The sequence below is a fragment of the Mus musculus genome, chromosome 11, assembly GCF_000001635.26.
Source record: "Mus musculus strain C57BL/6J chromosome 11, GRCm38.p6 C57BL/6J".
NCBI lineage: Eukaryota > Metazoa > Chordata > Mammalia > Rodentia > Muridae > Mus > Mus musculus.
The window spans coordinates 120,825,823-120,839,120 of NC_000077.6; the positions used below are offsets into that span (position 1 = coordinate 120,825,823).

At 49.2% G+C, this 13,298-nt stretch overlaps 1 protein-coding gene across 11 annotated transcripts in view; it reads right to left on the reverse strand.

Annotated features, from left to right (window-relative positions):
- Positions 1-706: 706 nt before the first annotated feature.
- The window catches only part of Ccdc57 (coiled-coil domain containing 57), a 106,398-nt gene continuing 93,806 nt past the window's right edge, over positions 707-13,298 (reverse strand). For 8 of the 11 annotated variants that reach the window (XR_001780052.2, XR_003949508.1, XR_388531.2 and 5 more), the window contains one exon: positions 707-1,102. Coding sequence is in view for 5 of the 11 variants with exons in the window: in XM_030246322.1 (XP_030102182.1) it covers positions 894-1,102 (209 nt within the window). In the remaining 6 variants the exon portion in view is untranslated. The remainder of the gene's footprint in view (positions 1,103-13,298) is intronic. The other 3 variants (XR_001780053.2, XR_001780051.2, NM_027745.1) reach the window with 2 other exon arrangements.

Genomic DNA, 13,298 nt, shown 5'->3' on the forward strand with positions numbered 1-13,298 from the left:
TGGCCTGCCATGGCCCCTGCCAGTCGTGAAAACAGCACAGTGTACCTAGGTGGGCTCTTGTAAAAGCATCCTATGGCTCTCTCTTTGCATATGCACCTTGAGAGCTACCTACTACAGACCCACAGCAGGAGTGATCTGCAGATGTCTGCTACCTAGGCCTGAGTTATTCAACTGGCATCCAAGACCACATTACTGAGTGTGGGCTTCCCTGTAATGTTGTGATGGCCCACCATGTGAGCCAGCCAGCCTGGAATCACTGTCAGGATTTTACACACAGAGATGCAAAAATGAAGCTGCAAGAGTCACATGATTAGTCAAGGACACACAACAACCTGGACCTGGGAGCTGCCTGGACCCTGCAGCCCTGTGTGTCTGATACCCAGCAAGGCTAAGGCCATGGGCCTCTTTAAGTCATGCTATGGACAGGAAGTGGTCAGGCAGGTCTCATGAGGTTTTCAGTAGGCAGATGGGTCTGGTTCCGAGACTGGGCCTCTGGGTGGCCAGGCCCATGCTCCCGGGAGGACCTCTCATACAGTGTTCCTTGGGGACATACTTTGCAGGTGGCCACTCTATTCTGCCCACCAGGCTCTGGAGGACAGTGTCACCGACAGGGCGAGTGCACAGTGGCTGTGGGTGGTGACAGGCAGGGGGCAGAGGCCAGCCCAGGATCCAGCCTGCATTCCCCAAGTAGGACAAGACAGACAACTTCACAGGCCAAACAGATGGAGGAGGCTTTAATTGCTCTTTAGCATCAGAAAGGCCATCATTTGGGATGCTGTCCTGTGCTCACAACCCACCTGTATACCATGTGTATTCTCACTCCCAACTTGTATAACCACAGGCCCCACGTACAAGGTGGAGCCCCTGTGCAGTCTCCTGCAGGAGGCTGAGACTTAGTCCTTGAGGTTGTAGTTGCGGATCCTAGAGGGCCGCTGCTGCTGGCAGTTTGTAGGTTTAGCTGGGTGAGACTTGCTGGGTCTGGGGGGTGTGGCTTTTGGCTGAGCTTCCATCTTTAGCCCTTTGACAGCAAAGGCCTTTTGTATGGGGACAGGGCTCCGGTTGACCTTTTGGAAACAGCTGGGTCTTGAAGGTGCTGGACACTCTACAGGCAAGAAGTAGAAAAAGATGTAGGTTAGGAACATGGGAAGGGTATGTGCTCAGAGTTGGTCATGTCATAACAACCTGTAGGGACTCATATTCTGTTTTTCTTTGTGAGAGCCTATACAGGCCAGCAGGCCCTCCATAGTGACCTAGCACTAGCCAGTGGCAGCAACTGTGTTGGGTCCTGACTAGGGTGCAAGAGGTGTGTGTGGGCATGGGCTTCACATATTTTCAACTGATCCTAGGCCTGCCTCTCCCCTAGCACACAGAAATCTGGGCTATGGAAACAAAAGAAAGCAAAAACCAAAACACCCTGAGATGCTGTGACTGTTTCCTAAGGGCTGGGGGGGGGGGGGTGGCGGCGGTAGCAGGTGGCCCCCCCTCCCATTCAAGCCAGGCTACCCCATTGAGAGTTCAGTCCTTCCTCGTCCTGTCCCTGGGGCTTGAGTATAACAGGGAGTGTTCATGAACGCTTCTGACCACTTACATCCCTAACAGAGACAGGCCAAGGACTGTCTGGCAAGCTGTACTCCACACGGGTACAGGTTAAAGCCTAGAGCAGCCCTGCCAGTGTCCACTTGAACCATGGTCTAAGTGGTCATTTTACTGCTGCTGTGGCTGCGGCTGCTGCTAGAACCCAGACGTAATGGGTAAATGCCTGCTAGTAAGCCATTTCTAGCTTTGTAGATGGCTATCTTTGTCTTTTGAGCTTTTCTGTCCTTTGAGTCTTTGACACTAAAAATGTATATCTTTTCTAAAACCATTTCGTTTCCCTCGGGGACACACAGACCTGTCCTTCCTCCCTGGCAGCCTGGCCCAGCAGACAGGAAGCTTCTGGTTTTACTTGGAACTCACTATGCAAACTGTTTGAAATTAGAGACATGCCTGCCTCTGCCTCCCAAGTGCAGGGATGAAGTGCACGCACCCCACGCTCTCTCTTTACAGCTGACTCTGGTATCCTGGGGACACAGCCCCACTGCTTGCCAGCCTTAACTCAGCTGCCTTATGTGCATGAGGCAACCTGGGAGGAGATGTGCATGTCTGTCTGTCGGTCCACTGCTCTGTGACTCCCATGGACCTGGAACACACTGAACGGGCACTGACTAGGGTAAGAGTCGTCACAGCCACAGAGTGCCGTGGGCATGGAGCCTGAGTGCTCGCATGGGCTCCAGGGAAGTGAGCTGCCCTCCTCCCTGCTTCCCATCCTGTTTATTTCTATTTTGCTATCCCGAGACTATGCAGGAATCTCTTTCTCTTTGTGTCTGTCTCCATTAAGTCAGGGTCTTGCTTTGTAATCCAGGCTGGCGTCAAACTCATGGCAATCCTCCTGCTTCAGCCTGGTGAGAACTGAGTTACAAGTATGTGATACTATGTCCAGCTTTCTGATGAGACTTTTTGAAACATTTAGAACCAGCAACCTCATTAGGGCCATTTCTGCTGTAGCTCCTGCTGGAGCAGGCTCTGCTGTCTGACTCGGGAGCCATCCTGGACCCTGAGGACTCCTGCTAGCTGAGTGTGGCTCTCCAGACCCAGACCACCCTTCTCTTACACAGATGTTCCCACCCCATCTCTCTCCCAGACATCAGCTGCTATATCACATGGCTCTTCCCCCTCTAAGTCTTCCAGAAATCATCGTGAAGGGGCAGGAATCACAGAAAGGGCTTCATGCTAGATCCTCTCGCTGCCCACCTGGCACAGGCAGGGGCAAAGGCCAAGGAAGGAACTAGCCCGGTCCAACAAGTGGGGTGGTCACAATGGAGCTGTCACTCAGACCACTGTCAGACAAGTAGCTTCTAACAGGCACTGAGAGCTAGACACATGTACTTGAACTGTTCCTGAGTAGGTCTGGTCAGAGGAAGAACCGGACACTCTGCTTTGTGGCCTTTGGTTTCTGTTCCTGGCCCCTCTTTAGACAGTCCCCCCTGTGGCTTTCAGGGCAGGGGGCCCCAGCCCACTACTATGTAGCCGGGAGGGAGGCATGACACTAGGTATCTGAAGCCTGCCTGGGGCCTGAGTCCCTGGACTAGAGGTTTGGTTCTCACCTGTGCTGACCTGAGGTCTGACCAGTAACTGCCCACTCTCCCTATCTGGCACTCTCTTTTGTCACCTGGGCTCTTGAGTAGTAGGCACCAGGGAGAAGTCAGGACAAACAGCTGTCTAGGACATTGTCAGCCAAATACTCCTGAACATCAGTCTCCGACTGAGCTGCCTCTGCCCAGCACCTGACCTGTGGAAAGTTCTGTGTCTGTAAGATATTTCAGTCCCTGTGGCTCTTAATGGAGGTAGAGGTATTGGAGTCTTGTGGCTCCATGTGTGGGTTACTGCAGAGCCTTGGCATGTCTTCACTCAACACTTGATCCTGGAGTCTGGGGAGGGGTGCTGTCTGTGTTTGGAGATGGGCCTGGCTCTCATCTACACTAAAGTGTCTGACTATCAAGGGTAATGCTTTCTGAGCCTCCCCTGTCTTGCTTCTGAAATTCCTAGGTCCACAAGTCACCTTCAGAGCTACTATCCCAGCTGCTTGGCTCCAGGATATGGTGTGACCTCCCAACTCTATGGATACCTTGATGTGGCTTTGCAAAGGACTGGACTCAGTGAGGTCTCTAGGAGCTGCCTTGGAGCTGAGGAGGGCTTGCCCTGGCCCTGGCTACAGCTCAAGGCTCAGTTCACATTGTGGCCCTAGGCACAGCAGTCAAGACCTTTCTGTCCCATCTTAGGCTTGCCTGCTCAGTCAACCCTGTCTCTGTGGGTTAAGCAGCCTTCACTGAGATCTCTCTATGCCCACGGGATCGTGTGTGCACCTAGTTTTCTTGGCGTTTATACCCTGAGCTCCTTTTTCTGTCATGCTTATCAATTAGGTCGTATTACACTTCTGGCCCTTCAGACTCTCCAAGGCTACCAGAGTCCAAGCCTTCAGTGTGGCCTGTACCACCCCCTGCCTCATGCATTTCCCTAAAGGAGCCTTTGCTCTCAGTAATCAGATGCTACCTCACTCCTCACCGTCACCTTGGGGCACCCAAAGCTGCATGGCTAGCAGCTTGGGCTCCATCCTCAGGCCTCTTGGATACCATGTTCTCTAGAGCTGTATCACAGCAGAAAAGCAAGGACTTCAGCAAGTGTCCACTGCCACGGGGTTCAGAGAGGGAGCCCTCAGTGGTTGGGTCCCACCATCCCTCCTGAAGATGACTTTGGCAGCTGAGGACACTGGATGGACCTGTTATGTCTCTTTCTGGCTGTTCTGCCTACATCAAGACATCTGTATCGTGAGCAGACAGAGAGAGGCTGTGTCCAACAGGTACTTGCCTGTGCAGTTACCTGGCCTAACTCTAATTCTGCCTCTGACAGGGGTGATAGCTGCAGGAGGAGCCAAACTGTGAGGTGGCCTCAGAACTGGCTTGCCTCTGGATACGTTCTCTAGGAGACACAGACAACAGTGTGGGCAAAAGGGGAGAGAGGCAGGGGAGGCCCAGGGATGTAGCAGGAGTCTCAGTTGCTTGGGAAGCTGGGAAGCTGCCTCCGGATTTGCATCGTTCCTGTTCTCCGCACGTAGACTCCTGTGTGTGTTCAGACGGTGTGTTGCTCTATTAGATGTTCTTTGGGGGTGGCCACCTTGTGTTTGGCTAGCTTCTAGGTAAAACTCATGACAGAGGAACTTTTGCAGGCTCTGCCTACCAACTTGAGGTTCCAGGCAGGCTCCTGAGCATCTCACGCTATGTGGCAGAACGGACCTCGACTGTGGCAGAGCAGGTCAAGGCTGGTGAGAGGCTGTTAGGCCCTCACCGATGGCTACTGTGGGTAGCCAGCCCCTCATTATCTGCATCTCACCTCACCGTGGCCCCTCAGAGGCTGCTGTACCTTAGCTGTTCTCTGTCGTCCTGGCCTAGGACAGCGAGTGAGGCAATGTTGCCCACATCTACCAGTGTGGCCTTATGGGGAGAGGCCGCTGGCCACGCTGACACAGGCTGCCCAGCTTGCTCAAGACATCACGGGCGGCTGGCCAGGTCAAAGGCCTCCTCTGAAATCACTCTCTGGAGGTTCGACCCATGACCCTTTGGACTCCATGAGCTGCTTTCCGTGCCCCCGGGAAACAGAGGCAGAGGATGGCATGCCTGCAGCGCATGCTGGAAGGGTGCACTCACTCACTCACTCAGATGTGGGCTGAGGCCAGGGCCAGAGCCACAGGGGGTGCTCTGGTTCCTGGTGGGAGCCACACAGCTCAACACAATGCCCTGGCTACCTCTGTCAGTTCTCAGCTTCAGCATCCTCTGTGAAGGACAGGAGACCTTCTCCCCCAGACTGAAAGGTGGGTAAGAACTTCAGGAAGACCAGTAGGCCAGCTCCACCTGACTAATGCTCTGCACCTCTTGGGTCCACAGGGCATCAGGCTCCCGAACAAAAAGGTCTTGCTGGGCTAGGAGAGGGGTACTCAGGTTGGATGAGGGTAGACATAACCCAGTGCTATGCTTCTCTGGGATAGGGATGCAGGATCAGTACTGTAGAATGCCGTGCCAGTGTATACTCTGAGGTGAGGTTCCTCCCGAGAGCAGTGCATGTGGGGCTCAGGGCTGAAGGCCACCCTCCTACCTCAGTTGCCTTCAGCTCCATCCACACCACTGAGTGCTCATGACAGATGTTTCCAAGACAGACAGGAAAGCTATAGGGCCTTACTCACTTCAAGGAGAGGGGAGGCCCTGGGATTCCCAGCCTGGGCCACTGTGTTGATCAGTCAGGAATTAACATGAGACTATGCACAGGTGCTCCTGGCAGGCCTGATCCTCCCACTCTTCCCCTAGACCTTCTTGAGTTCTGTCCATAGTGGTTTAGGAACACACAATGCTTCCATGTTCTCTGTGCTTAAGGCCTGAGGCCATTGTCCTCAGGAGAGCACGGGCAAGCCACTCTGGCTGGTGAGGAGGGTCTCTCTGGTCACTAGGACACTTCCTGGTTGTGACACCTGCTGGTGTTCCAGATGTTCCACTTGCACCTCCTCCTGCATTCCACTCTAGGCAGCTGCACTGGGCCTGTCATATGAGGGGTCCCCAGATATTCAGTGAGGGGGTTCAGGCCCAGATACAAAGTGACATGAACTTTGCAAATTTATACCCTCAGTAATAGAATAAAGCATCCTATTAGCCTGTTAATTGGCTTTCCGTTTTAGATGAAAGTTGGTGCCACAATGCACATTCCCAGAGAACATTGTTTCTCCTAAGTACCCAACCAATCTCTTACCTCCAGTTCTCAATGTCAGGACTGACAGGACATGGCCTTTGCCCTACTACACTGATTAGTTCTGAAGTTTAATTGGGAAGGCCACATTTCCTAATCCTGAGCTTGAATGGGAAGTTTTACTGAAGAACTGCTGCCAGGGTTCCCAGCAATTGTGACCTGAGAGCTAGCCCATGGCGCCTTGGCTGAGGAAGTCAGGAGGCAAGTAGTGCCTGATGTGTGTGGAGGGCACACACACATACACACACACACCAAAGCTCCACCACTGCAGACCCCAGGGTATACAGTCTTCAAGGGGAAGGATGAAGGGTGGCACTATTTACCTGGGGTCAGACTCAGCCCAAACTCTTCTGTATCTTTGTTCTGAATTATAAACACAACTTTCCAGGCACTGTAGGTATACAGCACAGGTTCTTAAATGTGAAGGGATAATTCTAGTTTGGGCTTGTTTGTTTGCTTGCTTGTTTTGAGACGGGGTCTCTCTGTGTAGGCCTGGCTGTCCTGGAACTCAATGTGCAGACCAGGCAGTTGTGTTTACAGAGATCCTGAGTGCTGAGACTAAAGGCATGTGCTACTACACTAGGGGATTCTGGCTCTATATAGACCCTCTACTAGAGAGTCTGGCTTACAACTAGACCCTCTAGTAGGAACCTCTAAAGCAGGGAGAGGCCAGAAGTGGTACGGCACACCTTTAATCCCAGCACACGGGAGGCAGAGGCAGGCAGATTTCTGATTTCGAGACCAGCCTGGTCTACAAAGTGAGTTCCAGGACAGCCAGGGCTACACAGAGAAACCCTGTCTGGAAGGAAAAAAAAAAAAAAAAGAGAATTGAGAATTTTAGGACATAGTCAAATCTATCTTCTCCAAATTATCCATAAAACTAGAAGACCACTAAGAGCCGGCCTGATGGCCCACACCTGTAACTGTAGAACATAGGAGGCAGAAGCAGACCCTGAGTACATGTTCAGCATGAGTTAGATAGTGAGGCCTTATCTCAAAAATCCAAAAACAGACTACACTTGTGGGCTTTTAGTTCCAGTAAAAGCAGGCAGATCAGCTGGACAGTGGTGGCGCACGCCTTTAGTTCCAGCACTTGGGAGGCAGAGGCAGGCGGATTTCTGAGTTCAAGGCCAGCCTGGTCTACAAAGTGAGTTCCAGGATAGCCAGGGCTACACAGAGAAACCCTGTCTCGAAACAAATCAAACAATGGGGTTGGAAAATCTCGCCGTAGGTGAAACAGAGTGCTTTCTGTACAAACTTGCAACCTGAGGTAATCTCAAGAGCCATGCAAAGATGGAAGGAGAGAACTAAAGTAATTGTCATCTGACTTCTATGTAGATGAGTGGGATACACATGCCCTGCCCCCAGACACATGCGCACACACACACACACACACACACACACACACACACACACACTAAACCGTAAAACAAATACAGGCAAAGCAAACCAAATCAGTTCTAAGCACACTGCCGCAATGTCAAGCTCACGGCTGCCCCTCAAGGCTGGCCCCACACCAGGCCTGCTGCTGCTTCTCCGTGCTCACTTCAGCAGAGATAAAGTACTGGGCAAAGTTTAAGGCCTGTCTGTGAGGACACGTATGTATAAATCAGGGATATAAAGTACTTTTTTACAGTTCTGGGCATAGACCTCAAGGCTTTGTGCATGCTAAGCACACACTCCAGCACTGAACTCCAGCCCCTGCTAGGAGAAACGCTTAGCTTGATAAAGGTCCCATTGAGAAGCACACAGCAATCATCACATTTAGAACTTTAGCCTAATCCCCTTCGATTTAGGAAGGATACAAGACAACTACTGTCACCACTGCTGTTACCATGGTGCCGGGAGGCCCAGCCAACTCTTTAAGAAAAGGAAAAGGGGTGTATGGCCTGGAAGAGAAGAACAAGGAAGACTGCATCATCTACTTAGCAGGAGAGAGAAGCAGAGCCAAACTGTGAAGGGGCTCAGAAAGGCAAGCAGCCCCACCCACACTCCAGGCCTTTTCTGAAGAAGCTGTAAGAGCCACCATTTTAGGAACAGCAAAATTGAAGTGGCTGCTACCACCTTGCAATAAAGTTTTCCTGGCAGTGCCCCAGGTGCAGTGTCTGGGCCTGAATGGGAAGGGAACACACCTCGGGGCCAGGTACCTGCCCCGCAATCTAGGAAGTCAATTGCTTTATACCCTGGGTTTTTTGTTTGTTTGTTTGTTTTAAACGTTTTTTTTTTTTTTTTTTAGGTTCTGTTTCTTCACACTGAATATCCATAGCAGACTTTCAGTAAAGCTATTGGGGGTGGGGGTGGGGGTCAGGCTCCTCTACTGGATTTGTCCCTTGGAGTCTACTACAACTCCCATGATGCTGAAGCTCCTGGCATGCTTGTCAGCAATAATGGCCTCCCTTGGTGTCCCTAAATGCCACAGAGGAGAACAATTAAGCAGCCTCCAGTGGCTTGATGAGAATTATAAGCATCCTTCAAGGATCTCAAGTGGCTTTCAAATAACACACTTGGCAGGATAAGGCTTTTCCTACCTAGTCTTGGCTTGATTTTGTCTTTGATGGACCCCGATCTCCAAAGAGAAAGAATGTAGTAGTACTGTGTGTGTATGTGTGTGTGTGTGTGTATGCACACATGCATGCGTGTTGGGGGAGGGGTTCACATGTGCACAGAATGCACTCTGGAGGCTGCAAGACAACCTGTAGGAGTTGTTTCCATTCATAGAGTAGGTCCCTAGATGGAACTCAGGTTGTCAGGCTCAGAGGCAGGTGCCCTAAGTGGTGAGTCATCTCTCAGGCCTCTTAAGTCATTTTTATTAAGGAGTAATTTACATACAACAGAGTGCATCTTTCTAGAACTTCCTAGCAATTTATCTATTTTGTAAGGTATCTGTCCAAATATTTCAATAACTTTTCTTGTTTTCTTTTTTTCTTGAATCCAAGCATCCCAGGGTGGCCTCAAACTTGTGACTTTGAACTTCTGAACCTCCTGCCTTTGCCTCCTGAGTGCTGGGATTATAGGTGTATACCATCATTCTCCCTTTATGTAACACTGGGGATTGAACCCAGGGCTTTGGGAATGCTAGGGCAGGTAGGCACCCTACCGACTGAGCAATTTATCCCAAGCCCTAAATTGTCAATTCAGATGTTCTGGATATGAGTTTTTAATATATTCTTGTTTGCCTGTTTTGAGACAGGATCTCATTGTGTAGACAAAGCTGGCCTCTAATTTGTGATCCTCCTGCCTCAGTCTCTTGAGTACTGGGATTATAAGTGTATGTTGCCAGGTTTGTTTTGCAGTGTTGGGGGTTAAACTGGGGCCTTCCAGGGTGAAAGTAATGGCTAACAGTACCCGTTGCTTCTGCACAGGACCCAGGTTCAATTCCACACACTCATAACTAACCCATAAAACCATCATAACTCCAGCTCAGGGGTATCCAATGCCCTCTTCTGACTCTGGAAAGCACCAGGCAAACATATCATACACATTCATACAGGCAAAACACTCTTACACATGAAATAAAATAAATCAATAAACGGGGACCTTCCACAATATCAGATGAATAGTCTGTCACGGAGCTTCACTCTAACGAGTTTGGGTTTTGGTTGTTTTTGTTTGGAGATAGGGTCTCCCTATATAGCTCTGGCTGCCTGGAAAACCCTGTGCAGACCAGTCTGGCCTCAAACTCAGAGATCATTTTGCCTTGCTTTCCAAGTACTTGCATTAAAGGTGCATGTGACCATGCCTGGCTTTTCCTGGGAGCAGACCCCGTGTGTAATGCTAGAATAAAGAGTGCTTCCTGACAGGCATAGTGGTGCTGAGGAGACTGAGGAAGGCAGAAAGTGCTTTCTCTTTACAATCTGCTTGTCCCCCTTCTTGCTTTGTTAAGTTGTAGGATTACCAACGTAGACAAGAGGAGGAACATGGGCATCAGGCTCTCTCCAAAGGTGGAAACTACAGGTTCTTCACTTGCCTTCTTGACACGCTAAATTGATTGGTTTTGAGCCAGGATCTCACTGTAGTTCAAGCTGGCCTAAATGAAACTCACTATGTTGTCCAGGATGGCTTAGACTTCTAGTAATGTAAATCCTACCATCTCAATCTCCTAAACGCTATGATTACAGGTATGAGCAGCCAGACCTTGCTTGAATTAATTTTTTCTTTAATCAATTAAAATGTAAACATTTAGCCGGGCGTGGTGGCACATGCCTTTAATCCCAGCCCTTGGGAGGCAGAGGCAGGTGGATTTCTGAGTTCGAGGCCAGCCTGGTCTACAAAGTGAGTTCCAGGACAGCCAGGGCTATACAGAGAAACCCTGTCTCGAAAAACCAAAAAAAAAAAAAAAAAAAAAAAAAAAAACACAGTAAACATTTAAAAATGTAATGTGTTTTTGCATGAGTTTATATGCATCACATGCATGCAGATGCTGTGTAGGCCAGAGGGTGTTGTGTCTCCTGCTAACTAGAGTGGAATGACAGGCAGCTGAGACACAGGTACTGGAAACCCAATCTAGAGCCTCTGCAAGAGCAGTGAGTGCACTTAACAACTGAGCCATCCATCCAGCTCCTATATGTCAATGATCAGGTTATCATCGTCATTAGTAACACTATTATTGTATTATTGTATGGATCTGTATATATGTGTGTGTGCGTGTACAAACATGGTCGATAGAGGACAATGTTCAAGAGTCATCCATTTCTTTCTCCTTCCCCCTTTTTTTGTTTTTTTTGTTTGTTTGTTTTTTCGAGACAGGGTTTTCTCTGTGTAGCCCTGGCTGTCCTGGAACTCACTCTGACCAGCCTGGAATCAGCTCTGTAAGACTGAGCTGGCACCCAACTCACAGAAATCCACCTGCCTCTGCCACCTGAGTGCTGGGATTCAAGGCCAGAGACATTGCTGCCTGGCTCTATCCTTTTTTAAAAATCTAAACCATCATGAAAATGAAAATGTTAGCTGGGCGTGGTGGTGCATGCCTTTAATCCCAGCACTTGGGAAGCAGAGGCAGGCGGATTTCTGAGTTCGAGGCCAGCCTGGTCTACAGAGCGAGTTCCAGGACAGACAGGACTACACAGAGAAACCCTGTCTCAAAAAACCAAAAAAAAAAAAAAAAAAAAAAAAAAAAAGAAAAAGAAAAAAGAAAATGAAAATGTTTAAGATAAGCCTAGTGTGGTGGCACATTCTTTTAATCCCAGCATGAGGCAGAGGCAGAAGGATCTCTGTGATTTCCAGAAAAGGAAAAAAGAAAGGAAGGAAGAAAGAAAGGAAATGTTTGCTGGGCGGTGGTGGCGCACACCTTTAATCCCAGCACTCAGGAGGCAGAGGTAGGTGGATTTCTGAGTTGGAGGCCAGCCTGGTCTACAAAGTGAGTTCCAGGACAGCCAGGGCTACACAGAGAAACCCTGTCTAGGGACAAAAAAAAAAAAAAAGAAAAAGAAAGGAAATGTTTAAGTTCAAAACAAAAAGAGGCTGGGTGTGGTAGTTCACACTGTAATTTTAACCCCTGAGAGGCAGAGATGCAGGAGGATTCCAAGTTCAAATTCAAGCTAAAAGAAAGGAAAGAGGCAATTTTGTTGGGGCAGGGGAGAACGCTCATGTTGAAAAGATTCTCGGGGCTGGTGAGATGGCTCAGTGGGTAAGAGCACCCGACTGCTCTTCCGAAGGTCCGGAGTTCAAATCCCAGCAACCACATGGTGGCTCACAACCATCCGTAATGAGATCTGACTCCCTCTTCTGGAGGGTCTGAAGACAGCTACAGTGTACTTACATGTAATAAATAAATAAATAAATAAATAAATAAAAAAGAAAAGATTCTCACCTTTCATCTGATTCACTCAGTACTGGCTGGAGTGTGGCAAAAATGGGTACAGGGTTACTGCTGTAACACAAACCTCTACACTACAAATCGGCTAATAGATGATGTCACAACGCCAGCCCAGCCCCCTGTGGCTCCCACTTCAGTTATTTCCCTGCAGAGTATGGGCCTGAGAGGAAAACACATGTATGTTCATAGACCTTAAATATTCTCTTTGATGTTGGGATGTCTGAGTATCACCTCCATCAGAAAGGTAGCTGAGACCTGTGTCCTCAATAACAAATGAGGTAGAAGTGTGTTGGGTCTCTTCAGAGACTCCTCATGCATTTTTACAAAAGCTTTGCTTCCGTGCACTCAGTCATACATTCAACTCAGTTGAGACAATTCTGCCGCTGGCCTCTTGGGAAGCTTTCCAAGTGAAATGTGTATAGGACCCAGTGCTAAACGCCTAAACGATGGTGTGTTTGTGTGTGTGTGTGTGTGTGTGTGTGTGTGTGTGTCAGGGGGTCAGTATGGCTGCTGTACACAAGCTCACCTACACATCCTGTGGCATTGTGATTTATGGTGAGTGAGGCGTTTCATCTTTGTCTCTATTTCCTGGCGCACAGTTGCTAAAACCATAGTAGAATCACGCCCTAACATCTACTGGGCTTCGACTCCCAGCCATCTCGTTCCCCAGCACTAAAATGCGCCCCAGTCCTCACAGAAGTGTTGAAAGACGCCACTGATTAAGTCACCTCCTGGCTCCATATAACTTAACATAAACAGCTGCTATACTATATTGTTGGGGATGTCAGAATAAAGTGTGTACATATTTAATACAAATTCCACTTTAAAAAGCATCTTCAGCCTATTCTGGTTGAAACTGGGCGTGCAGATGAGCTCTATTTTCTGCTTGTTTGGCCTTTTCCTGTTGGCAAAGCAACATCATCTACTGGACTCACGACAACACTTATTCAGTAGAATAAATAGTACAAATGACTACGTTAAGAAAATATTATGGTTCGCTACCGGGCTTGAAGACACAGCTGGTGAAGCTGTAGCGGGGCGCAGTAGGCAAGTCCTCTGCCACAGAGCCCACGCTGGAATTGAAAGCCTTTGCCACAAGGCTCAACTAAAAAGCTTATTTCAAAGTTAACTTTCCTTGCTGGAGATGTTGCTCTGT